This window comes from Folsomia candida, unplaced genomic scaffold (assembly GCF_002217175.1).
Source record: "Folsomia candida strain VU population unplaced genomic scaffold, ASM221717v1 Fcan01_Sc003, whole genome shotgun sequence".
In the NCBI taxonomy this organism is placed as follows: Eukaryota; Metazoa; Arthropoda; class Collembola; order Entomobryomorpha; family Isotomidae; genus Folsomia; species Folsomia candida.
In genome coordinates this window covers 10,425,668-10,453,531 of record NW_019091195.1, presented here as the reverse complement: position 1 = coordinate 10,453,531, position 27,864 = coordinate 10,425,668, and the positions used below count along the sequence as shown (strand labels likewise).

At 35.0% G+C, this 27,864-nt stretch overlaps 2 protein-coding genes and 1 non-coding gene across 7 annotated transcripts; 1 reads left to right on the top strand and 2 right to left on the bottom strand.

Moving 5' to 3' along the window:
* On the top strand, positions 1–7,114 carry LOC110845446 (syndetin). The gene is made up of 28 exons (XM_022091859.2): positions 1–492; positions 562–708; positions 803–889; positions 956–999; positions 1,225–1,317; positions 1,388–1,565; positions 1,645–1,696; positions 1,880–2,016; positions 2,094–2,312; positions 2,401–2,521; positions 2,608–2,779; positions 2,852–2,941; positions 3,080–3,179; positions 3,240–3,389; positions 4,289–4,401; positions 4,481–4,595; positions 4,658–4,762; positions 4,828–4,926; positions 5,156–5,245; positions 5,349–5,409; positions 5,515–5,612; positions 5,681–5,760; positions 6,080–6,121; positions 6,183–6,220; positions 6,304–6,372; positions 6,618–6,665; positions 6,747–6,787; positions 6,860–7,114. Exons 1-28 carry the CDS (start codon positions 451–453, stop codon positions 6,971–6,973), a joined length of 2,745 nt encoding a protein of 914 aa, XP_021947551.1. The 5' UTR covers positions 1–450; the 3' UTR covers positions 6,974–7,114.
* On the bottom strand, positions 7,103–26,615 carry LOC110845447 (neprilysin-2). Of its 5 annotated transcripts, none has more exons than XM_022091860.2 (29): positions 26,233–26,615; positions 25,134–25,294; positions 14,693–14,817; positions 13,602–13,706; positions 13,392–13,512; positions 13,093–13,217; positions 11,984–12,126; positions 11,820–11,885; positions 11,664–11,750; positions 11,530–11,571; positions 11,315–11,362; positions 11,108–11,236; positions 10,935–11,023; positions 10,826–10,864; positions 10,622–10,741; positions 10,375–10,433; positions 10,217–10,245; positions 9,923–9,978; positions 9,783–9,826; positions 9,626–9,678; positions 9,359–9,536; positions 8,963–8,993; positions 8,814–8,892; positions 8,673–8,711; positions 8,521–8,613; positions 8,411–8,456; positions 8,274–8,332; positions 8,050–8,191; positions 7,103–7,917 (listed from the first exon to the last, which is right to left on the bottom strand). In XM_022091860.2, the coding sequence occupies exons 2-29, from the start codon at positions 25,241–25,243 to the stop codon at positions 7,826–7,828; spliced, it is 2,349 nt and encodes a 782-aa protein (XP_021947552.1). In that variant the 5' UTR covers positions 25,244–25,294; positions 26,233–26,615; the 3' UTR covers positions 7,103–7,825. The 5 variants fall into 5 exon arrangements, with proteins under 5 accessions (XP_021947552.1, XP_021947553.1, XP_021947555.1 ...); XM_022091861.2 differs by having other exon boundaries at positions 13,602–13,673; positions 26,233–26,614; XM_022091863.2 differs by lacking the exons at positions 25,134–25,294; positions 26,233–26,615 and adding an exon at positions 15,591–16,225.
* Trnaq-uug lies at positions 22,697–22,767 on the bottom strand. Its single transcript has one exon. It is a non-coding gene; the product is annotated as a tRNA-Gln (tRNA).
* Positions 26,616–27,864: the final 1,249 nt, after the last annotated feature.

Below are 27,864 nucleotides of genomic sequence, written 5' to 3'. Positions count from 1 at the left end.
CGAGCTGCAGTTGAGCTTTGGAATCTCAATCTCAAGGAACAACAATAATTATAATATTTTAACAGAACTGTTAACAATTGATTGTATTATTTACTAGGAGTTAAAAAGTAGTGTAGTTGCTTAATCTATGTTAAGGATTTATCAGTAGTTTACGGACGTTGGGAGAAATGGAAACGTGTAGATATTCAAATTCAAGTTTGTAGTTTTTTTATAAATTATGAATTAAAATTTTGATTGACGGATGACGGACGAAGAGAGTCTGAGATTTTATTTGGTTTGATTAGTTATATTTATATTGTTCGATCTTAAAATAAACTTTTAGTTCAGTTCGTATGCAGTATGACATTAGCAATTCAAAATTTCAAATTTACCTTACGTTTCTGGTTAAAGTTCTAAAAGTTATTTGAAGAAAGTGTGTCAATAAATCTACTCTGTAAAGTGTAACGTAATATGGATTTTAAGAAAAAGTTAAAAAATCTTCTGCAGAAAGAGGTATTTGTGTAGCAAATTTTGTGTTTGATTTTGTTTATGCATAATAAATTGGTTTTGGTTCGATTTCAGGGGTTCCAAAAAGTTCAAAAGGTTCTGTCTCCTTCGTCCAGTCACAATCATTCCGCGGGTGTGGATAGTTCTTTTTTGGTGCCCTCTGTTCAACAATTTCGTACAATTAATAGAGATCCAGAGGCTGAACTTCGAAGTCACCCAAGTGTAATAACGATGTTTTAGCATTGCTTCATGTTATAATCAATTACATTAGTGATTAAGGATTTCCAGAATTCATTCGTGTTTGACTGTTTTACAGGATCCAGAGGCTGACGATGCTATTTTAAAAACTATCATTCCTTCCTTGTTTGCGACAGAAGTGGACCCCAGTTTGTATGAGCTTGAAGTACGATGCACATTAATGAAACATGTGCCAAGGAGGTTTAATTTGAGCTTACTTAATACTTTGTAGAAGTTGCCGGATCCTTTGGATAGAGAATATATTCAACTGGCCAGGTGTGCAACAAAAAAATTCACGTTCAACATTCAACACAATAAAATAATAATATTTAGTCTTTTCTTCTAACATCAACAAGTGCATATTTGTCAGACTTAAAACAAATCTGTTCAGTATTATAAACTTAAAAGTATATGAATCAATTTGTCAAGCTCGAAAAGGAGCTTATTAATTTGAAACGATGGATTATGATCTAACGCTTAATATATTTGTCCTCCTCACAGGCAGCGTGTTTTGAAAGAGCTGACGGTGGTCTCGAAAAAAGTATTTCAACTGGTTCTAGAAAAACAGTCTTGTTATTCGGGAGAGATTCAGCGGTAATTATTATATATTGATTTTAGTGTCTTCTTTAATTTTACATACTTATTAATGTATTTATATTTGTAGTGTTCGCGAGATTGAAGACGACTTAGAAGCTGCAATTTTTACGTGCACCGAAAGTAGGGCAGACTTGGCCATAGCAAAGCAACATTTTACAACAAAAAGTCTAGGAATATTGGCAAACTATCGCAAAAGACAGGCTGCATTAAATCTTCTTGGCTCTCTCAGAACAATTGACACATTAGTATGTTTAATGAATAGCTTAATTATTTTTTAATAATAGCTAATTTAATGATAATCAATTTTATATTCCTTATTTGTAGCAAAGAACAGAACTTCGTTTAAAAGAACTTTTGACTGAAGAGGATTATCCTGGTTAGTTGTATAGGAGAAAAATAAGACCTGAACATGAAATTTAACTTAAACACATGAACTGATTTGATTGACAATCATAATCCTCAGTCAGTGCCTGTGCTGTTACCAGTTTTAAGTTGCATTTCACGTTCCGTTACTAAAAAAACAACAGGTAACTGTAATAATTCGCATTATTATATATAGGTGCCATCAAGTTATTGCTCGAGTGTCAGCAAGTTGCCGTCACATTCAGTCATTTTACATGCATCTCTGATTTATCAAAAAAACTTCAAGAAACTTTGGAAAACGCAGAAGAACAATTAGACGTATCCCTATCCAAGGTATACTTACAAATATAATCTAGATTTGAACATCCATCCATATGGAAGTAAGAAATGATTTGTTGTCTTTTGAATAGGTGTGTTTATATTTTGACAATCAAAATTACAATAAACTTCAAAAAGCGTACCAACTCCTTGGGAAAACCCAAACTCAAGTGGATCAATTGTTAATGCATTACACATCCGCGATCCATAATACTGCTTTTAGCGTCGTTCATGGGTTTGCTGAGCTATGTCGTTCCGAGGATATATCTGGAGGAAATCTACAAAAAAAGCAATACCAAGATATATGTGCTGTAAGACTCCTACTTGCTTATGTATACATTTGTTTACTGTAATCCTTACTATTTGGTGCTAAATACAACCTCATTTTGTTTTATGTAGTGTTTGACTGCTGACATATTTATTCCCTGCTTGGTGGAACTGTGTAAAGCCTTGTGGAAAATAATCCTAAGTTATTTCAAGCTCACCGCGTGGCACAAAACTAATTCCGAAAGAGTTGCAGGTACATGCGTCATTTATTTTTCTGCTAAATAAATGTCTACTCTCCTTACTATAGAAATACTAACCATTTCTACTTTATTTTTACAGATGCAAGTGGAGAAATTGACATCAATCAGGAATATGTTAATCAGAAATTAAGCAGCGGATCCACCCGACTTTGGCAAGACATTCAGACAAAAGTAAAAACATTCCTACTGGCGATTGATTTCACTGGCTTCAAAATTGACGACTTTATGCAGATTCTTTCAATCATTTATAAGTAAGAGTATGAACAAGATGTATTTTGGTTTGTTAACTATTGAATTATTGTTAAAAATTGTATTTATTACAGTTTACAAGCCGTGGGACTTCAATTTTGCACTAGTGAATCTGAATCTTTGCAAGATTGTGTTCGACAAGCAAGCCTTCGTTATTTTCAACGGTACTAGTAATTTTGTTAATTAGTTAAATTTATTTAATCAAGTCAATGTAAATAATTCCAAAATAATGAATCCGTTGGGTTGAACTGTATATTATACAAATGTATGGAAACAAATAGCAAAGTGATTTGTTATTTCAGATACCATGAAACTAAACTAGACGAGATTCGAATATTCATTGAAAGTGAAGGATGGCAAATGTGTCCTGTTAGATCGGACTTTGATTTAATTCAGTTGATGGTATGAATTATAAAGATTTCATTTGACTCACGTTCCTATATTTTAATTCATTCGTTTCAGGAATTCAAGTTTCTTAAAAACCAGAACTTGTGTTCCGTTGATTCGCAATCTGCTGCTATTACTGAGGGCATATTTGACAAATACTTGGAATCCGGATCCCCTTTCGAAATAAAGAAGGACGAATCAGAGGAAAACATTTACGCGATCGCGGTAAATTACAAAACTTTGAATTACTGCTAGTACTCTTAATTCATCAATTAAATTGTCTATTATTTATTTCAGAGCTTTTTAATTAATTAGTGAAATCAATTAATTTGCTAATTAACTACCAATTTTCAGCTAATTAACAATTATAAATTAGTTTTAATTACCTTACTAGAGTAATTAAACTGAGTCAATTATAATTAATTAGTTTCGTGATATTTTAACCAATTAATTAATTAACTAATTAATTACTTAATTTTTGAGATTTATCTGGTTTGCGCTGTTTCGTTTTCCCAGGTAAAGTGGCGTTTTTTAATCTGGCAACTCTCCTATTCTACATGACTTATTTTCAAGCCCTCATAATTAAATTTCATGCAATAATTTCAACTTTGTTACAATAAATAACTGCATACTGTAAAGTATATAAGTGCCAATAATGGAAGACGATATTCTCAAAAATTAATATGAAAATCTTAACAAACTAACAATGTCAATACTCAAATACCATCATCAGCTCCAGTTGAACTTTACTTGATGGACTGATTATAATCATTCCATCAATTAAAGGATACATAAATGTATCCGAAATATGGGCGATGTTAAAATGTAACGATTATTATAAATTTGAGTTGCCGGTAATTATTTCTGCCGTCCGTAATTTTATATTGTAGCTTGTAAATTTGCGTTGAAAACAATTCTTTTTTTAACTAATTAATTATTTTTCGAGAAGTAATTAATTACTTTTTTTAGAAGTAATTAATTAGTAATTATAATTAATTAGTTGAAGCTCTCTAATTAAAAATTGATAATTAATTAGATTAAAGATGTCAGCGCTAATTATTAATTACTAATTAATTATTCTTTGCGTTAATTAAAAAGCTCTGATTTATTTGTATCCTAATTAGGACATGAGAAATGACAATCAAGATAATAATTTGAGTCATCATAATAGCACGGATGAGAAAGATCAACCGATCATGACAAACACAACTCTATCTATAGTAAGATTATTCGGAAGGTACGCAAAAAATTAAATGCATGATAAGCATGTAATGTTAGTAGTATAAATTAATAAATTTTCCCATAATTTTATTTAGGTATTTGCACATGATGCATCTATTGAAAGCAATTGCATATGATGTTGCAATTTCAATGAGTCAACTATTTGAATACTATTTCTACTCTGTGTTCGTTTTCTTTGCAACAGAGAATGTAAGTTTTTTATCAAATTGCAAAAATTCCTTATCTGGATAATTTTTATGTTACCTTTTCAGGGGGATGTGACTATTGAATCCTTGTCTAATGCACAGCTTCGTGTCGCTTTGAGCAGAATCAGAGACAATTTAATTAGACGCGATGGTGATGTTTCAACCGGGAAGGTATTTTAGCCGCAAATTGTTAATTGTTATGGCTCTCTAAAATTGCAAGATGCAATTAAATCTAGGTGACATGTCCTGTGCCTCAAATCGAGATAGATTTACGTGATGAAAATAATTTATTCGGGCTGGCTGAACGCGTTGTTAGCTCTGAATCCTGTGTGCAGGTACGTTTGTTTGCGCGAGCCAGTACATTTCATCATATTTAAGTCATTATCAACAAAAATTGAAACAAACAGCAATATCAATACTTTTGCATTGATAATTGTGACAATGTTTGTAATTTTTCATAAATACGCAGAAATGTCTCATGTGTGTAGAATGTAGCATTTAGGATAATCATCTAGAATATGATTCTACTTACAGTAACAAATTAGACATTTTTTTATTTTTCAGCTTTCTCTGCAACTTGACAAGTTAAAATCTTACATGCAACTTCACATTAGTTCTTCCAATTGGGATTCTATTGCTCAACTTGTTGATCAGGTTCCATATTATATTTATGCTGGCTATATTTTGAGTTTAAAACTCATTCATACAATAATAAACAATACATTCTTGTTTGATACATGGTCCTTCTTTTCTCTAGGCTGTTATTGTTGCTGTTGAACTACGAAAACCGATTTTAGCTGGAATTTCATGCCGCGCAGGTGAGTATTTGTGTCAGATTTTGCGACCATGTTCTCAAGGTCCAGAATGTGCAAAAATATGATTATAAATCGATATTATAGTGTATATTATCGATATTATTACAGTTGATTATCCAGCCATTGTGAGTCAAATGGAAAAAGTTAACTGGGAAGTGAAAGACTTAGTAAGCCAGCACAGCAATTATGTTGACGTCCTTTTACGGGTAAGCATGATCATTTTATTTGTTGGCCGATTTATTATGCTTACTTAATTAATGAAAATATAACACAGGCATTGCAAGTTTTCTCTATGAGAGTTAGTGCAATTTCGACGTCATTACCCATTCCAGATGCCGTACATTCCATTTTGTGGTGAGTTAGGTTTAAATAATGTTCAGTTTATGCAGAATATTTGGTATTTGAAAATACTACAGGGATTTCGCCTTAAATTATCAGAAACGATACTACATTCCAATTCATAATCTTCAAGCAATTTGATGCATTTTAACTCAACGAATGTTGACTGATTATTTTCTCACAGTTGAAAAACAGCACTACAAGGAGCAATAACTTGATTTGACTCACTAATTTTTGGATCAATTTCTGTTTTTTATAACTTTGCGTTAAAATTAAATTGAATAATAATAGCTCCCTATACTATCTCGTGTACACGATTATTGTAATTTTACAGGGAACAAGTCTTCAGGTTTTGTTGCAGAGTTTTTGTGGATGGGTAAGTTTCTAAATAAAAAATGTATATTTTGTGTTTTTAAAGAATTTATGCTTTTTCTTAGGTTTAGCATTGCCAAAAAGTGTTCTAACGGTGGCCGAGGTATATTTTTACTGTATTTTTTTATCATTTTTCAATAAATAAGGTGCAAAGCGCAATACGTAATAACCTGACTATGATTACAGGTCTAATGCAGTTGGACTATACACAATTTCTTTCCAAGCTCGAAAAAATGGCACCAATGAATGTTAAAGGTAACAATTATATAATTTGATTCCAACAATTAAATGGGCTTCAAATATTTAAAAAAAAAATCGTCTATATACGCTCTAAATCGTACTACTAACTGCTACAGATGTACATGTGTAATATATAACTAACATTATCTACGACTAAAACTGCCAGTTCATAACACCTATGTACATATGTATTACTGTACATACTGGCAAATAAGTCACCATACATTAACAAACTAATCTTTTTTTGTGTATTTGTCCAGATTTACCAGACCGTGAATATGCTGAGAGCTATATTAAAGCCTATTACAGTAAAATTTATATTTCAAGAAATTTGGGAAATTTTCAAAATTCGGTATAAGCTACATGTGTATGTATTGATGTGTTTCTAGTGCCTGACACTATAATGGAGGAGTGGATACAATCTCATACGGTAAGTGAAATTTGTATAAAATGCATACGCAATTTTGGAATCAACTAATAATTGAAAAAAATATACACGTAGGAATACACGACCAAGCAGCTAACAACCCTTGTGAATTGTGCCTTACAAGGCAACCGGAAGTCGAAGCAGCGGTTGTTGGCTTTGGTTGAAGATCTTGAAAAAATTAGAAGATGATATCAAATGTAAAATCTCTATGCAAGTATTATTACCAAGAATCTCGACAACAGAACAGATCTAAACGAGCTGGTCACCAAATGTTAAACCCAAGATTATTCTCTCGGTGAAATAAAATGAGTACAAATATATTATAAAAAAGACGTTCAGTTTATTGTGCTCTTGTAATAGTGGATTGGCACTGAGAATTGACTGTCACGATTAATGCATGTTATAACAATTATAGGGGTTTCAAATATTTAACAAGAATATTAAAAAAAGTCATCTACATATGTACTTTTAATCATTGTACTAACGGGTACAGATACTTTTATATTCTATAACAAACATCACCTAAAAATACAATAAAAGACTTTAACAGTTCATCACATCTACATATGTATGTATGTACATACCGCCGGATAAGACAACATAAATTAATAAACTAATCTTCCTTTGTCCAAGTTCAATTACTAAACAACTACAAATAAATACGATCTCATGTGGAATTATGAGATGTATTCCTACCATATAAGATAGAGTTCAGAGATTAAGTTATAACTAGATATTAGCATTTTACATATCGTCACACATCCAGACCAACAATTGCGTCTGGTTAAATGATGGCACAAAATAGTAGGTTTGCTGACATGGGAGACGATGCAAAGTTAACAGTTATAATTTAAACGACACCAGAAATTGTTTACGTTAATGATTTCTCTAAGCAAAAATTCAACTTGATTTTGGTTTAGTCAAAGTGGGATAAATGCAAAGACATCTCCCAAAAAATCCAACGCAGCAGGTGGAGGTTGATATTTAATCAAGTATGGGAGCACCACCCACCCAACTATAACTACATCATTACGTATAAATTTACCACACGGAACATTTTTCCTTTGGGTTCATGGGTTTTGTATTTGGGCAGTTAAAGTCCTTTGAAAATGGTTCCATATTAGAAAAAGGTCCTGCAAACAAAGTTGAAAATACGTACACACACACTTTAGATATTTGTTGTTTGAATCTACTACTATTGATATATTTGAAGTATTTAATAATGGTTAATTTTTTTAAGTGCAAACGCTTAATGTGCTACACACCTCTAACACGGAATTCTCCAGGGGAATGCACGCCCGTCAGAATTCTGAGTTTCAAACTTTCTGGTCTGTACTTGTTACACCAAACGTTGGCTGCACTAATCCAGAACAGTTGGTTGGATGAGTATTTTAACCCAGGCAGTTTCTAAAAAAAATTGAACCATTAATTGTCAACACCTTAATGCATGCATGCACATCTTTCATGAATAATTGTGTTTTGGGTTTACTTGCTCTTGGCCATTTCTTTGAACCCACGACTGATAGGCTCGGTATGCTTCTTTTATACCTGTTTTAAAAATAAATAAAAATTATCATCTACATAAAAATTCATACATTAATAAATCAAAAAATGAATGGAACCCACCTCCAATGTCAGCAATATTTTCTCCTTGTGTGTTGATTCCGTTTAACTACATTCAGAGAAATAAATCTTTCAATTTGAATCATTATAATGGCATGATATCAGATAATTACCTTCAGATTTACTTCTTTTGCCGTCATATTTCCATACTGATAAATTATGCATTGGGTTCGTCTGAGGTATGCATTTTTTGTAGTTGGTTCCCACTGTTATGTTAATCGTTAAATTAACTGTTATTGAATTTAATTGACACTTTGAATCTTACCCAATCATACAGATTTCCATCGGCATCAAATTGACGTCCCTATTAGTCAATTTACAATAAAATTTTGTCATACAAGGTATATTAGCTAAAAAAAACTCTTATCTAAGGACTAGTGATTGGGCCAGTGACGGCGTACATTACCTGATCATCAAAACCGTGGCTAATTTCATGACCAATAATCCATCCAATAGCACCATAGTTCATATATCTAGGTCTCTCACTAGCATAGAAGTAAAAATTAGCATATTATATTGAAATTTAAATTGGAGAGAAGAGGTGTCGAAACTTACCTGTCGAAAAACACGCCCTGGAGAATTCCAGCTGAAAAGAACAAACATAAATGCTGTAAGAAATATTTGTAGGACAATGGTCGAGTAGAGATAGAGATAGAGACTGATATCATGTCGCCACCCATTAAATAATAGAAAGAAACAAGAGAATTGTTCTCAGTTCGAGAGAGATAGGAAAATAGTTTAGCTACATCAAAACGATAACTTGGCATTTTTGGAGGTGCTGAAGAGATGACTTGAAAGTGAGACGGGGTTTGCAAGTACTTGTTTATCACACATCAAGTCTTGATAATTTCATGTCAATAATTTTAAAATGATATGCTTAATTCTTTTAGAGTCAAATCTGCGATGCCCTGTCCCCCTTTTCATAAACTGACACCCATTGAATTTTCTTACCCGGAAATTGAATAGAGTTCTCCAGAGGTGCATAAAATGCATTAATGACAGCAGGACGCCCGTGAGAAATCCAATCCGTCTTGTTGACTCTTTCTCTCAATTTTCTGTATGCATAATCGGTTCCGAAAGTTGTTAGATTTAGAACATTTCCCAGGTAGTCGTTGTTACTCATTTCCAGCTATTAGAAGTATATTACACACTTATTGTAATTTTGCATGAAACGTGTTATTTTCATAATTTTATATAATAAATACAATCGTTCTGTACCCCATCATACAGCTCAATGAGCTTGGAATCTTCCATCAATTCCTTGGGATAACCTGTAAAACATGAATTTTACGTAATGGAAAAGAGTGCTCCTCATTACTAGTATTGGAACCAGTAATGATTGTAGTTTAGAATTAGTTTTGTGGACGACTCTTACCAATATGAGTTTCCATACTATTGGCTTTTTCAATGGCTCGACCTCTGTAACAATAATGATTGTTGATGTTTAGTTAAAACTATTCCCAGTTTTCATTGATCAACTCGCGTGATATTACAATAGCATTCACTTTTACGAACCTTGTCAAGCTATCCATCCACTCAATCTCCTTCAAAATGTCGAGGAACGATTTGCGCTGTAATAGAATTTATTAACAAATAATTGGACATATGATAAGAATATGTTTGTATTTGAAAGATTGATAGATGACGACATTGACATAAGTAAATGCTTTATTTTGATGAAACCCGTGCGCAATATTTTATTTTAAATATGTAAGTAGTCGTTTTGCTAAAGTAATCCCTGCATCCGATTTCTTGGAGTGCATATATATGTACATATCCAGGCAAAATTCATCTAAATTTTGTACTTACGATATCAGTGACCATCTCCATTGCGGAAGCTATGAAAACAAAAATTTACTATTATTACACACAAAGTTCTTGAGATTTAAGAAAAGAATTAGATATATAAAAAAGTTCGAGGGGTGAGCCGTTAATAATTTTCATGTACTTAAATTATATGCACATACCTCGAGCCTCGTCTTTGAAATATCGACGAACATAGAGCGCCCCAACTGCATTTGCCAAGCTGTATCATAACACAAACATTTTAGTAACCTGTCAAGTACACGTATGAAAAATAAGGCCCCATCCCCCTTCATAATCTAAGCTACCACCACCACACCATCACCGCATGCACCTAATTCGACCACTTTTCGACCTACAATTAGAATTAAGATAAAAAACACTACAAATTAAATCCAAACTCGAAAAGACCTTGCTGTTGCGACACTAGTGCACTCCCTCCACCTCGGTTCTCGTTCGCCCTTTCCAGTCAACGTGTTGGTGTAGTCCAATTGCAACTTTCGAACGCTTTCACTCATGTAACTGACGGAGCTGGAATGATTTAAATTAATTTTTTTGTATAACTTTAAAAAACATCAAATTAATACTTTGAAATGAAATTTAATTTCACTATACCTTGCGGCTGCCCTCCACATGACATAGTTGGCTTGCACCCTACATGCACAAATATGCATGAAAAATCATGATGTGATAATTGAAAAAGTTTTCAAATGAGAGATATTACCTTTTGTCGGTTTGGGAGATTAACTGCTGAAATTTTGTTATGTATTCAGGTACTGTAACAATAATTGTCTCATCGGATGCAATTTGAACCTAATTTGAATAATTGTCAAAACAAATATTTCAGACATCAGTATGTATCAAAAGTATGTACTAATGAAAATGTTGTCAATATACTTTCTCTGGCAATAATCGATTAATGTATTCCAACCATGGAATAGATGGAAACTTTTCTTGTAGCTCTGAAATGGTCATTGGATTGTACAACTTTGTCACATTTCTTCGTTCTTCTCGTGGAAGTGAGAACTGTAAGAACATAAGAACAAAGTCAAATAAGTATGCATCTGCAACCATATGCATAACTCGGAATAACTTTCCACTTACGTTTGCCAACTGTGTTTCGAATTCGAGAGCATCGCGCATATCCTTCACCTGTGAACAAATTTACGTATAACAAATTGTTATTAACAATGTATATATCCTGACACAGAATCAAAAAATTCTGACCCAAAGAATGATAGCAGTTTCATCAAAATTTTGATTCCTCAGATAAAATATTAATTTATGCATACGTGAATTTAAATTTTTTTGAATCTCACCGCAGTTGTTCGGTCAGCTCCCAATAAAACTGCCAACTCAACCTATACAACGGTGAACAGTGGAATGGCAATTAATAAAGCTTACACAAATACAAGCGGAAATGGAATTTTTATTAATTAATCGGATCATATACCTGATACTTGTGGTATGCTTTCACCTCGGATTCATTCAACCCCTTGGTCAGGTACTCTCGGGAGAGACCAAGTGCAGGTTGGTCGATCTATAATTTATTAGCGGAATTCATTAACAAAATAATAGGGTTAAAATATAGAAAGGATAAGATTCGTACATCGATTATCCGATAAGTTGAGTTCTTAACATCAGTTGTAACGGAGAAGTCGATGAAGTAGTCATTCTAGATAAAACAAAAGGTAAATTGTATCCCCAGAGAAAATAATAATCTTGTGACCCGCCCTTGAATGCAAGGACCAATTTTAACATCAGAAAACTAACCGAATATCCTAATTTACGGAATCGGTACACAGACTCAATCCACGTAAAAGTTGTAGGATCCCAATTGGGTTCTAGCAAGGGCCATCCACCCAATTTCTTCAAGATTTCATTCATTGGCTTCACGCCCAAACTTTCGATTAAGGCTGAAACAAAAATATTAGAAATAAGTGGAAGAAAGCTTATTTAATGTTATTATGTACTTTGTTGTTAAACATCATGAGACATTTAAAAGGTGGAGAAGGAACGAACGGTGGTCATTAGTGCTGTCACACTTTATCCTTGAAGTATGATTCTCAAATCGCAACATTCTCAGGCACAGAGTCGCAGATTTTTTCTAAAGAGCACATGCAACGCCACTCTCCTACTATGCACATAGTCCTGATTGCAGTGGCTTCCTGAATTTCTGACTCTTTAACCTATTTCTGAGCACAATGATCATAATATAATGCAGAACAGTCGGTTTAGTTCTTCTACGGCTCATCACTCACATTTAACGACATACGCCAAACACCAACGTAGCAATATGAGCCACTAATAGCCGTAATATTGCTTGTGTATGTATATAGATCTCCCATATTTTCATCTCTCATCACCGTTCCTCGTTTGAATGCATAAGCTGGCTCCGTATACCTTGGTCGCTTATTGGCACTATTTATTTTGCGAGGTATCCGAATCATCCTTTCAACCTTTTTCCCTTTCAAACGGCAAGAAGCTGCCTAGAACGTAGCCAACTTAATCTGTTTGCCAGTCACCGCTCATCAATCTTATTTTCACTTTCCTCTACGTCTCCCTAACAAGTAGTGTCGTCCGCTTTAATAAAATTTGCAGAAAATGTTACTCTGCTTATCATTTCACCATTATGAGTTTCATTGTTTTTCACACGCCAACGTTTTTTTCATAAGTGATTAACTTCAGAAGATGAGCAAATTTAGTAACTTTTAGTTTTGTGGAATCGTTATTCTTATGAATATGTTGTGTTTTTTCTTAGCCAACTGTCAAATTATGTAATTGGAACAAATGGACAGCCTTATATACGTTATACAAATTGGCAAAGGAGTTACTTTTGCAGTGGTATTTGCAAGCGTGAGGAAAAATTTCTTTCAACTTACATTTGTTCATGCAGGATTGGTACAAGTTTTTGACCAATTGAAATGGCTTTGGCTCATCAGGCTTCACAGGTTCTTCAACCAAAATCCTCACCTGCTCATCAAGTTTGTCGTTGAGAATCCCAAACCTAAAAGTTGCGACAATCAGGGGTACAGTGCTTGTCTCATATCATACATACAGAAGTTGAGGCAAATTGAGACAGATAAGAATGCGAGTCTACTTATGTTACTTATGTACCAGCACAAACCTGCCTAATCTGATATATATTAACGAAGCATTAAATATAAATATATCCATTTACGTGGTCATTTGCGTCTTGTCATCAGGTATAATCGTGTTCTTAACAAAGCCTCCGCATGCGAATTCGTAGAAATTGTCACACGGATCAACTTCTTCGTCCATATTTTGGATTATTGCAGCAGCTACATTCAGGAATTGGTATCAGAATTATGTGAAAATTTTGGAGAATTTATTGAGGTATAAAATTACACATGGCTCCCAATTGATTTACCTGTTCGGACACATCCCTTGGTATTACAGATGCCGGGTTCGGTGTCTTCGGCGCCATCATCGACTAGTGCTTCTGGTGAAGGCATAGACTCAGAATTTGGACCAACTGTTAATAAATGTAAGTGCCAAGTGCTCAAGCATGCCAAACATAAGCAACAAAACCATGTTCGTGTTGTGTACATAAATACAATCACATTACACCGTCAACAACAAAATGCTTTAAGTACACAAGGATTTCGAAACATTTGAATTTGCACTTTCCGGCTCAAGAAACAAAAGCAAAATTGTATACTGCTGCCAGTACTTGGAAGATTGCTTTACGCCATAATGGATAAACGAGCCAAGGTGGGACGGATGATGAGGTGAGACCAATAATCACAGTGATCGCACAACAACTCATCAATCTTGATTAAATCAAAAACTTCAAAATAGGGACACACGTTGATGAGCTTTAATTTACTAGGACGATAAGACTCATGTTCATTGATTGGTAGGAGCTATCTCACGAAAATATAGTTTTAAAAACTGGGACATGAAAATTGTCAATTTTGTTGATGGTATAAGTTGCATGATACATAAATAAATAAATAAATAAATTATACAAAGCACACTGCACTAAAACACTCTTTACTAAAGAATTTTTTATGCATTCGAACTTTGAAATATTGAGGATAATGGTCAAAAGGTTCAAACATTTCAAGGCTTAATCACATTTCACGCCTAAAAAACTGAAATCACCTACATCGTATGTAGGTGCAACTTCAGGTAAGTTAAGTTACTTAACATGTACCGTCATAGGATTTAAAATAATATTTCATTTGAATACAAGTAATGGAGATACGAGTGCATATTAAAGTATATTAGTGATATATCTGCAAACAAATATTTGTACAGCTCCAAAATAAACACGTGCAATTAGTGAATAAATAAATAAATAAGTAAACAACGTCAAAATTAAGTGCAACGCAGTCAGCAGTGAAGCGGTCGTCGTGTTTCTGTGTGCCTTGCATATTTGCATTGGACATCAAATTCGATTTCACGCCCATGAAATTTGCGCTGATTGATGTCCAATGACTGATATATGGAACGTACCTCGTAAAGCGGAATTTGTGGAGGCAAGGGCGACGACCAGGGCTGCGCAGGTCACGAAAAAAACGCAAGCAGACACCAACAAACCCCTTTCCAACCTCGTCCTTCGATTCCACCATGGTGGGTTTCTGCAATCAAAAATTAATTCAATTAAATCGGACACTGATTTTGAGAAAATGACTCGAATTTTCACCAACACGCAAAATGCCCCATTCGGTTCTCCGAAAGACATTTTCTGAGATTCCGAAAACGTATTTACACAAAGTGATGATCGAATGACACTCTCAGTGTTAATTATTATCCTGCCAAACCCTAAATCCTTGATTTGATAACGTCACTTTTTCTCCTTACGTGCTCAACTGGGTTTATTACTAATTTGTAGTATACCAAGAAGATGAGGAGTGGTAGCTTTGACGTGAACCACAGCTACCACGAAATCCAACAATTGTCTGCTAAATATTTGTATTGAGTAGTTGAGTCACTACTCGATAAGCGGTATCTAACCGAGTCAACAAGTAAGTTAAGTAATATCATGAGAAACACACAACCAAATTGTCCTTATGCAAGACTGACAAACTTGAATTTTTTCATAAGGTACAAAAGTAATCAAATTACTCGAAAACAATGGAATTACGGTACCGTGGGAAAATTTGAGACTTTAAGTTCAATGGTGGAACAACCCAACCTCAAGCCAAGACTACTATTAATATACAGTAAGGTGAGGAGAGTATGTGTGTACATGTATTCATTCATTGCATTTATACATATGGTAAGTGGTCATACACACTGGGATAATAAATACTGAGAATCATGGGAATACGATATTTGTCTCAAAGGTTGGTTTCCCGTCATCACTGCGAGCGGCTTTATGTATAAATGTGATAATTGGAAATGAAATTACCTGAAGCTTTTGGATGGCTGATTCAAAGCCACTCCGTTACTGTTACTGGTGGGCTGCATGGCTAGCGTTTTATGTTATTATCGAGGATATGTTCTTGTCGTTGTTGTTTGCTTTAACTCAGGTCGGAGAATAAGAATAATTTACCATTCTTCTAATAATCAAGTTATTCAATATCACCACTAGGTTTCCTCAGTAGAAAGAAATGTTATTTATATTTCCCATTGTGACCATGTTTTTCAGGGAAAGAAGAGAGAAAACAGCCTCCTGGAAACCTCCATTATACAACACACTCGGCAAAGTAGTTTCATAAGGCCACCCAGGTGGATGGATTATAATTGGCTAAATGTGTGTTTACTTGGGAGAAAGTAATAACAAGAGCGAGATCCAATTTCAGATCCCGAAAAAAAGCTACACTTTGCACTTTTGTGGTGTGTCTTGCGGTTGTTGGTTGGTTGGAGTTTCTCTGCGGAGAATTGTGGTGTCGTCCAGCACCTGAGTGAGTGGAGAACTGAGCGGAAGATGAGACGCTCAGTGGATGATGAGAGAGAGGAAGAAAGTGAGAAGAAGAGCAGCACTCGTCGCCGTCGTTGAAACGCTGGTGATGAGCACACAAGACTCGATTAGAGACACGGATTCAGCTATGTAGCAGAGATCACTGCTTTTCACTCCTCACTAATAACCCACCAAGCATGATATTTATGACACAGGCTGGATGTAAGTCAGCCCCCCTCCTTACTCGGATTTCGGATACTTGCCTACCATGCAACAACAGGGACATGAAGGTCGAGAACAAAGGAGATCAAATTCCAAATATAATAGAATTACAAGAAAAAGGTGTCATGTAAGGGAAAACTGTTGTCTCCAGTTGTTGGGTAGACGCTGGATCGACTAATGACAATAATAATTCAAGTATAGTTCGTGATGCATACACGGGCTTCTTGGTCTTTTGTTACTGGGTTGACACGTGGATAATTATTATTATTATGTACGTAGTTATATCATCCCAAGGTTATCCTCCACCGACTACTAAAGCCTTTCAAAAAGCACCCTTTACCAAGTTTTCGTACAAATAATGCTCATTCAACACTATTCAATTTTCAATTACAATCTCGTTTGATGTTAGAGTTCTATTACTACTATTACAGTGTAATCGCTGACTGGTGGAAGCAGCGAAACGAATTTCATCAACTTGACACATGTGCCTGTATAATAAGGTTTCTGAAGCAAGGTTTTGCGGTAGAATATTGTTCACAGGAAGATTGAAGGATACTCCTTTTCGTTTCAAAGGCCAAGAAGAAGAAGACGACGACTCAAACTTATTAACATTCTTAGACGACCGAAATGTACACAACGAACGGCTAACTCAAGGAGGGGACAGAGTCTCGACTTGCTCCCATTTATGTAGGAAACACGACATTAAGTGTGTTTAAACTGCTTATCAGGCGTCATCACATCATAAGTTTCCAAACTTGATTAGGAATCACGTCGAACTTCTTTGTGCACAATTATACGTATTTTTGTACTGGCGTAATAGAGACAAATGAAGATTACACAATCTAATAAATACGAGATAATAATTGAGTTGCACCGCGAGCAACTTTTCCAGACGTGCTTAATTAGCAATTAAAGATTAGATTCGGGGAAATTAATGTGAAATAAACTGCCTACGTTGCAGATTCAGTTCTTCCTCGTATTGGGCGAGTGTTACATGGTCAACAAAAATGCAATCCGTGTGTGAGCTGGAAATTTGTGTCTCAATGAAACGGCAAGGAAGAAGTGACTGAGGAGAAAACATATGCATAACTGTGACCCAGCCAATATAATAATACCGTAATAAACAAACAGCGTCGCGTCGCACTCAAACCAACATGTGCTGCATCTCGAGAGATTTATGATTAATAAAGTACGAGAACGAGTAAGATGTAGTAGTCCAAGTGACTGTAACACACGAATTGTTGGGGAGCATCTCATTCTTCTTCTTCTTCCAAGTGGGAACATAATCATATATTTCGCAATTCTGTCCAGCCAGAGCATGTGTAGCCGAGTCTCACTTTCTGTCACCCAAGAACTTAATGCTTTGCCTTTGGGCTTGGGCCATTACTTTGGCTGACTTATGACAATAATGCCAAGCGTCAAGAAAATTGCCAAGATATAAATATATCGTTTTTCATGTAAATTGAATGCTCCTCTTGTTGATACTAACATGTATACATTAATGGAGACACTTGTCCTCAAGTAGGTAAACATTAAATTATTACGTGAAGCAGCTCAACTGGTGCTTGGTCATAAACTACACAAGTCACACACACACACGACGACGACATATGTAAGAAGCAGGCTACGATGATGGTGAGAAGACTTGAGTAGTTTTACTACTTCCGTAGAATTTTGTCCGCCTGGTCCCCAGACCTTTTACTTTTTGAACCACTTGCTTTATTTTGCTCTTCGCTACTGCGTTGAAAGAACAGCGTTGATGACTATCATCAACCTTACTAAATACTTTTCTGCATGCTTGGCTACTTGTGCTCGTCTTGAATGAAGTCTTATCAAGCTTAATTTATTTACCATTCTAAATTGGCACTACAACTCATCATTAATTTTTATACAGACTAATTAAATGACATGTTGACAGAAAGGGGTTTAATTAAATGATAACCACGGCATCAGAAGAGTGATGTGAATAACAAGAAGGGTGGTCGGTCGGTATTCTGGCGATAATATTGTGCAACTTTCGCGAGAAAGTAGTATTAGCTGAGCCAGTATCTCATGGGATTCATAGGAAACTGTGAATTAATTATTAAAACATTTCATGCTTCATATTTCCTGGCATTGTTTGGTCTATCACAGTATTTGTAAATTCTTGAGAAGATTTCTGACTCTTTAGCTGCATCACACAGGTCGTGGTCTTGAAATGCAAATAGTTTAGGAGTCGCCATGTACGAGAAAGAAAGTTTAATTAAGCACTGTATTACATTGCGGATGCCAATATTAAATCCTGAAACTTTAAAAGTTTAGGATTGGTTTATGGTGAAAAATTGTTGAAATACTTTGCTGAATTCAGTATCTTGAACGTTTGAAGTGCACCCAAGCATGCAGCTAAAGTCTTCATTTTCACGGAGGTCACATAATAATTTCCATCCCGCCTTTGGTCCGCACTCAACTGAAAGTTCCGTTTCCGGTTTGACGGTGATTGTAACACCATCCTAAAGCCTTCAAAAGGAAAAGTGATTAAGACGACCGAGATGATGAAGATTCCGGGCTCCGCTTATGCATATGCATTCACGAGATCAAATGGAGACCCAAAGTCAAAGTTGAAACGCAAAGTCAAAGATGTGGGGAAGCGAGGTGTGAAGAACATGGCAAGCTCGTTGAGTTATTAAAATAACTCAAATGGGCCGTCACTCCATTTTAAAATGAGGTTGATGCAGAGCAAATACGCTCCTAATGATATTTCCATCTTCCTTCTGCTGGAGCCCAACAACTCCAGCAGCCGGACAAATTACTTACAGAACCACACGCCAAACGCCGCTACTCCACTGCTCATCATCAGCCCTTTAATTTGCACCGTGTTGTTGGACAAATTGATACTCTATTAAATACTCGTCCTTATTTGTTCCATCCTCAATTCTCTCCACTTTTCGGGCTCACTAGAACACAGATTATGATTATACACGCATAAATGAAACCATTAAAACAACATATGTACCACTGTTGAGGGACTTGCTTCTCTACATGCACATATAAACTATAAAGTGCCACACCATAATCCATGTAGTTTAAAACTGCACAAATACAATTAAGTATATGCATATCTACCAAAGAAACCCAAGGCAATGACAAGGCGAATTTCATTCGGCAAATTTAGAAAGAGTGCAGTTTTGTCTTGGTCTATCAATTCTAAATGACGCTTTATTTGCTTGGAACTGATTTGCCAATTTAGTCATCAACAAGAGAATGAGGCAGGGGAAAGTAATGTATTATTAGTAATTAACCTAATGGAAAAAGCTCATGTTTATAGCACGTATGTACATTGGTTTATACTATGTATACAAGCACCTACACCCTGCTATTATGTATATACGTATATACAGTGCGATTCTTTGGGTTTCCAAAAACTCTACAAACAACTATGCAAATCTCCATCCATTTTGCTAATTGTGTCCATTGTCAGATACTTCTGTTTTATAATTGTTTGTTTAAGGACTTTTTTATAACTAAATGCATTTTGAATCTGTATGTGTTAACTTTTACATGTGACACATGAAATTTTTACATCTGTCAAAGGACTCCTGTGTGTCGAACTACAAGGTTTCATTACATGCACAGTACGTTAGCTCTTAATAAAAGTATAGATAAAAGTCACAAATGACAAATCTATTTAAACTTAAAAATGCAGATGTGCCAGTCAATTACAACAATTTACATTCGTAAGTTTATAAACACGAGTTATTGTGCAGTTGGTGCATTGTTGCACATTAGAAAGTTGTGAACAATCATCACACCTTGTGCTGCGTCCGTAAAAATTAAACATAATCACTCAATGCCGACGACGACCAGAATGCAAGTGAACCACGATGATGCTGCTGATAACAAATTGCAGCATCATATCGCCGATCGAGGAGCCAAAGTTGCATTGCTGAGAGTACTTACATGGCATAACTTTAATTTTACTGCTACACACACTTGTGATTTTTTTTCAGATTGCCATGTTCCTTCCGGCATCACGTACACGATCGTGATCAGTGTAGTTCATATCTGCATAGTATCATCACAATTGAAGTAAGAATCTTCGCCACCATCAATATTTTGATGTAACGGCAACTTTGTGCGAGATAGTTAAATGCTTCTTCATGTAAATAAATAGCTGACTTTTATTAATATTAATATTGTCAAGCCACGCCTTTATTTAGCTATTTCTGTAATAATTAATAATTATAGATCACTTGTATTGCAGCAGCTACGTAACAGTTGAATATTTGAGATAATTATTGTGCCTCATCTTGCTGCTCATGCATAAATATATCATAAACCTACAAGTTTTGGACGTCTGAGGGCTCAGGAAGATTTTGGAATTAGAGGATTTAATCTCTCCAACCGTAGGTGGTCACCATGATCACTAATCCATACACAATAGTTTGTTCAGTCCTTCTTTATATGCCATGCTCCACCTGCTGCTTGATTCCCACAATAATAGGCAAAGTTTAACCGGAGAAAAGTATCGTGTTTCATTAGATGAGGGTAAAGTATTGAACGACACAATGACTCAGATTTCGAGGAAAGGAGATTACAGATCCATGTAGCGAATTTAAAGCATACACATACACAGATTTCAGTGCCACACCATTTACGATCAAATTGAACATGTTGACATAAATTATCATTATATTTTAATATTAAATGATCATTTCCAAAGTTTGCGAAACGCGGAACTTCCGTATTTTATAGAATGGGATGTGAGCTCCTAGGAACAATAAACCAATTATATAAGTAACCCAAAAGCTATCTAACGACCAAGATGTTTTTTTTTCAATCACACGTAATTCTACGTATTCTGAATAGATGCCTCCATTCCATACGAGCAATCACAACATGCACTTATGTATTTAGTAATAATATTGTTACCATTCTAATAAGGTGGGAAATACTACTGGCTTCCCTGTCAAAATGTGTCATTTGGTCAACGAGAATGCAAGTCCGCAAATCCTCGTGCAAGAATTGGGGCACTGCATATACTTGTGTTATGAATGAGGTATTAAAAACGCATGGACTTGTGCTAAGCTGAGGTTGAGAAGGAAGTTGATTATACGCATTTTGAAACGCTTTCTGAATCTTGGTTATTTTGACCAAGAGACCGGAAAGGTATATCACATTGATGCTGTAATTTGCTATATCATGTGCACTATTTTCATAACATGTAATATCCTGGTGATCTAACCACGGACTTCAGGCGTCTGCCCCTTTTTGCTTCCACGAAGAAGGAACAGTGACTAATTTGCACTTAAATTTTTATTATCTTCACTACGATCTTATTTCATAAGACCAACAACAAAATATATAAATATCCATATGTATCTCACCACCAAGTAAGTATATACTAACCTATGTACGCCACTATTTTCGCCCCACTTGCTTTGCATTTATAGTATAGAAGAATCTGTTTTTAGATTTCGCTGATCTTCAACAGGAATAATCGTCAAATAATCGTTCAGCAAAGTCAAGGAACAATAAGCTTTATCATTTTCTCAACTTGTGTGTATGTATATATCCCACGTGTGCAATAAACTAATTTCTGAAATACGAACATATCAATTTCCAATTCCAAGTAATTTATAATTTCCATCAATATGTAATTCCAGGAGGTGTTACATATAGTTTTCAAATACGTCGCACTTTTTAACATCGTCTGTCATCTGTCTTTATTCGTTTTCTTGGCACATGCAGCATCTTCATTTCATAAATCAAATTAAATTGGCTAAGTGAATGTAATTGAAATTGATCTAAAGTTGACTTATGCATGTAAACTTTTAATTGTAATTACATAACAAGTTCCTCTTTCAAACCCAACCAAATTTCAGACGTACATACATATGTATTTAAAATATTATACGTGCATACCTTTACGTAGTACGAATAACATACGACGTAATAACTTGGAACATATCACGAACGAAAAACCACATATATTCAAAAATTGGTATGTGACACGTCAAATTCGCTGACTTTTATGACAATTCTATTCTATTATAGTACTTATGTATTTAAACTGCTGTAGATAATTTCATTTTACATCATCATTTTGACAATTTCAAGGACACGACAAATGTCCAATTTTACTAGTTCCATGAAAATTTAAGCTTTCGACACGAAGCTGCCACGCATTAAAAGTGTATCATCACGAATGAATACTTTAGAATAAAATGCCTAATTTATGAAAAGTACAACATAACTATTACGTGCACACAATGCGGTGAATACTAACAATGACATGAAATACTCATTTTTTTCAACTATTAAATACAGGTCCACGTACTTGAAACCTTGCCCAAAGTCAAAAATAAAGGTCACCACAATAAATCTTTAATGACTTCGAATCATCAAAAAATCAAAGGTTCTACCGAGACTCGAACTCGGATTGCTGGATTCAAAGTCCAAAGTGCTGCCATTACACCATAGAACCAGTTGAAATTTATTCTGGTAAAGAATTGCATAGTGATGCAATTTTAAAATCTTTATAACCTCCTAATCCTAAGATTATTAAGCCAATCTCAATCCTGCTTTATGAGGAGACAAGTGTGTCATATAAATAAATACGAGGTGCAGCGCAACAATGTTGCTGACACCAGCAAATCTGCACTCACGGAAAGTAGAGCCGATGTTGCTCTCTCATTGAACGAGAGAGACCAACCTGATCCTGTCCGAGAGTCATCTCAACAAGCAAATCAGTCGTATTGCCATTCATTAACTGATACTGAGGATTTATTCATTCATTCACGCGTGATGTATGAAAACAGTGTTTATAGTAAATAGCTACGTCGTCTTTGGAATAATTTTTATCACAAATTCACAAAGATACCGATTCTCCAAAATTCACTCTGATTGGCAATAGTAAACGATACATATATGCAGTCTAAGCTATTTAGAAATTCATATTTCAAAACTCAACCAAAAATCATTAAGGAAATGATGACAGGTTGCAGAATTTCGTATTTGTGCGAACAATTGCATGCTAGTGCTGCATTTTCCCATCCGTTGCATTGCAACATGCATTCAACTACATAAATACGTAAGACGTACCTATGACATGTGCATACCTCTTCAGATCTCCCTTAGAGTTTGTGTGACAGTGAATATTATTAGAAATAATAACGAATATTGCAAGAAAAATTCGAGTAGTGTCAATTCATGAACACGATTTTCTTCCTTTGTTCACACTAAAATCCTCGAAGAATCTTCGTTTCAACAACTCCACTATTCATTGTCAAATGCACGAAATGAATGCATAGTAACCACATATCGTCCTGGGTGTCCCGACACTCGCCACAATTCATATCCTCCTAACATTTCATCCCCAACATATTTCGTTCTACACAGTTCTTGTTCATTTTAAGAAATGAGAAAATAAGTTGGATAAATACTGAACAGTTCCACCTTGTTTCTAGGCATGAAATGTGCACGTTATGAGTTGTGGGAGAATGAAATGTGGGGTATGAAGTGTCCTAAAACCTCGTCATTCGTCTTACACGCAAGCTATAACTATTGTAATTTTGTGAATAATCAACTATCGTTAAAATTTATGGAGTCTTAAATAGTGTTTAAATTTGTTCTTTCAAGGAAACCCTAATATCTTATGGAACACGAATTGTACTTAATTTGTTATGTCTATTGACTTTCGCGCATGCATTTGTTTGTCACTCATCTTTTTAGCTTGAACACGACTTTGATGTACTTACTATTCTTAGAAGTTAGATTTTTAGAAACTACCAAAATTATAAATCAATGATCGATAATAATTATTATGTATATATTCTTGTTGATGGAAATAATTTGTTCAGCAATGCCAACTAACTGACTGCATTTAATTAACAATATGCTTGATTATGTATCAGCACCTCATTAAGAATTAACAAATTAATATAGTCTTGTGTTGATATACACAAATTTCCCTCGTTGGTCAATTAACTTATCATAATAACGATGAACACCAACATGAATCAGAGGACAATCATCAAAACTAGAATACAAATTTCATAGTGATGATAACCACAAAAAATGTACCCCGCAGTTTATCAATAGTTAAAGTTTGTTAACAAAGGAATGTCCTTTGTTAGCAAAATTTTAAAAAAAGAGAAAGCTGGAGTTGACAGGATAAAATTGCTTTTGGTATTTTTAGCATTTGGTGAAAACATTTTGTAAATCATGCAGATAGAAAATTCGGTTGAAATTATTTGTCTATCAACAAGTTATAAAATATTTTGCTGCCGACAATAAAGTGATCAATTTGCTCTTTAAAACTTTTTTTATTATCAAACTTTTTCTTCCATTAAAAAATGAAGAAATGAGTTAATTTCTTCTCATCTCATCTTGCTAGCCAAATAAATAAGTCATTTGAGTGGCGTTGAACTGAACGCACAGACTTTGTATTACTGATAACAGAGTAAACCGGATTTGGATTTGCTCGATATGTTACGAAATTGTTTTTCATTAGAGCAACTCGTACACGCAATACGGCAAATAATACAATCATTTTGTAATAATCTTCATTAAAATCTTTCTGATTGCTAATAACTGATCCATTATTCTAGCTGTCAATATCCGGCCGATTCGTCTCATCTGTGTCGCATAATCATTACTCGGCGGTGGGAGGAGATGCATGTCGACAATTCACACAGTACTTGCGACTGATGCTTTTAGCGAGTAATTATATCCTTATTATATCAACGCAATCCAAAACTGAGATCATTATGTACATATATTTTGCGTCCGTAAAATAAATAATAAACGTCTCGAGCGGTAGACTTGATACGGAAATTAAAATTTTTTTACCTAATTTCCGGCCCAACTCGACTCGCAAGTGTGACTTGACTCGACGTCTTTCCAGAAGATGTAACTGTTTCTGGCACCATGTTGTGTTGATGTTGTTGATTCCGTTGCATTCCTCGGCCGTTTTTTGATACCAGCTTTTTGAAGGTCGGTCAGTCGATTGCCTGATAACAGTGAGTTTACAAGTTAGACTGAGAAATACTCGTTTTATTAGTCAATTCAGAATCAGCATGCTTCCTTTAACCGGTGCGATAGTTAATGTTGTGTATGTGCACATCTGTACATGCACATATCAAACACATCTATAGAAATCAACTTCTTACTTTTAATAAATTTTTGGGTGAATGAACCGAAATACACTGAGCCAACTCTGAGATGATGAAAAAATTATTTCACAGCAACAACACATTATTACATTAAATGTTGTTGGAATGAAGTTCACGATATTGATATATATGCCAACATGACCATCTCTCTCGGAATTTTTGTCCACAGAGTTCTTTACTTGCACTTTTTAAAATGCTCTTGTCCTAAATAAACTACAAAGTCGTTGCGCTTTTTAGATTTTGTAGATCAGCTTTGACTTGAATTGTTAAATTTTTATCCTGAGAATATGACACTTGCACAAACGTCATCCACTACCTCGACTACATGTACGTTTATAGACTTGTGTGACAATTGACATTCAAATGTTTGACATTGCTTTGAGTCTCACCATAAATGCCAATTAAAACCAACTGAGAAACAATAAGCATCGATTTTGTTTTAATTTTGTCACCCGGTGCTTATACACTTTGTAGTGTATTGTTTGCAAGTTTCATAACAAGGAACTGCCTGCCTACGCATGTAGAAGCCGACTAAATGTGATAAAGTCTGAGCAGCGAATTACATAACTCTTCAAAATGAGACTCAAAACAGGATGAATGGAAAATCATAATCTCACATCCCACGCTAGTTTCTGTCGTCGCCCTAATTTGCAAAAAAGTGAATTTGTTTACAGCGACATAAAATGGGCTGCATGATGGTATAAAAATAAGAAATTGGGTCTATGCATTTCCTTCCTGCTGTTGATGATGACGAATGGCGACTCAAGAAATCTCACCTGTGCTTGCAGTTGCTGAATGCCAAAGAAATTGAGTCGCACCAAGCACGTTTAGGAAGCCGTTGTTGGTTTTCTCAATTTGTTCTGCACAATCGAGCCGACTTTTTTAAGAGCGAGGCTGAACGCGGACGTAGTAGCAAAAATTGGATTATCCGGGGAATTTGAGAAAACTTTTTGAAAGTGAGTGTTGATCTATCCAATGGAGCTCATCCTTAGATTTAATTTACTTCCTACTAATTCTGATAAAGATTCCAAACAGGTACCATGACATTCACCACCAGTTGATCTCGACCAACAACTACTAACTACCAACTCTCGACTAAAACTAAACTTTTGTTACTTGCTATTCTCTGCTGCACGGCGATCGTTGCTTGCCTGCAGTCTCATTTTGCATCCACTACTCTTTCAGATCCACTTACTTACCTTGCGTATTGCTTGATTCTACCTGTGGTTTGGGATACGTTGGATGCGGTTTCATAAATTAAATAACCTCACAGTCTCTGCAATGCAAGCAAGCATTGTGTCTAATGTTTTAGATGGTGTATGTGCATATGTATTTATATACAAAACGACGTCTGGGGGAAATTACAGCCTTTAAACTATCACTGTTTTGTATGACATATGAATTTCCAACGCGTATCTTTGTTCTTTATTCAGCACTAATGTGTACCACTGGAGGAACTGTAAATATTACGATAAGCAAATAATGATACTTATGTATTCGGTGAATGAGCAAGATCTCTGGCATGTTACGAGCTGGCAGGTTTATTCTTTTATGTCGTTGAACATTATTTTTATTACATATAAAAACCACAAACAACAGATGGACAGAATCAATCATAAGAGGAAATTGAGAAAGGGTGGCATCATTACATTTAATATTCACATAAAGCATAAAAATTAATGGGGAAGAAACGACCATGATATTCGTCATGAGAAGATATTTAGACGACTTCTTGAATTATGAATGCAATCTTGATGAGTAAACGAATTAAAATCTCAAATCCCTGATGACGTATGCCGTTCGCAACTTGACAGCTTTCAATACCGCAGAGAATTGATTGAGAGGATTGATTGACTTTGAGGATGCAAGGGAATGAAAACGCACAGCTGCCGTTGAAAGTTAAGGCAAGTTAAGGCACGTTTCATGCAATATGTTCAAACACGGAACGAATGAGTTGGATGTAATTATAAATGACCTTCTGACTTCTGAGCAGTAGAATTTCCAGACCCAGGAAAAATAAATAAGCTTCCCAACAAATTTACTTTCACTCATCCGATCCCTATCCTGTGCTGTGCATAATTATTGAATCTCAAACCTCGTGTACACATCCTACATACCCTATCATGACTTCACACCTTGTATAGAAGTTAGAAACACTGTTTGGTTTGCAAATTACTCTTGACACGGGGAATCATGCATTATACATGATTTCTAAATATTCCTTTCCTTCAGTAATTCAAGCTATCACCACTGACTTTGTGCATGGCCTCCTTTTGAGACGACAAACTATTTGTATAAGTAAATAGCAGTACGAAGAAGAAGCTGAATATTATTCTACTTTTCTACTTGGCAAGTTAATTTAGCTTGATGTCCTGTGATTTATTCCGTTATAAAGGTGCTTACATATT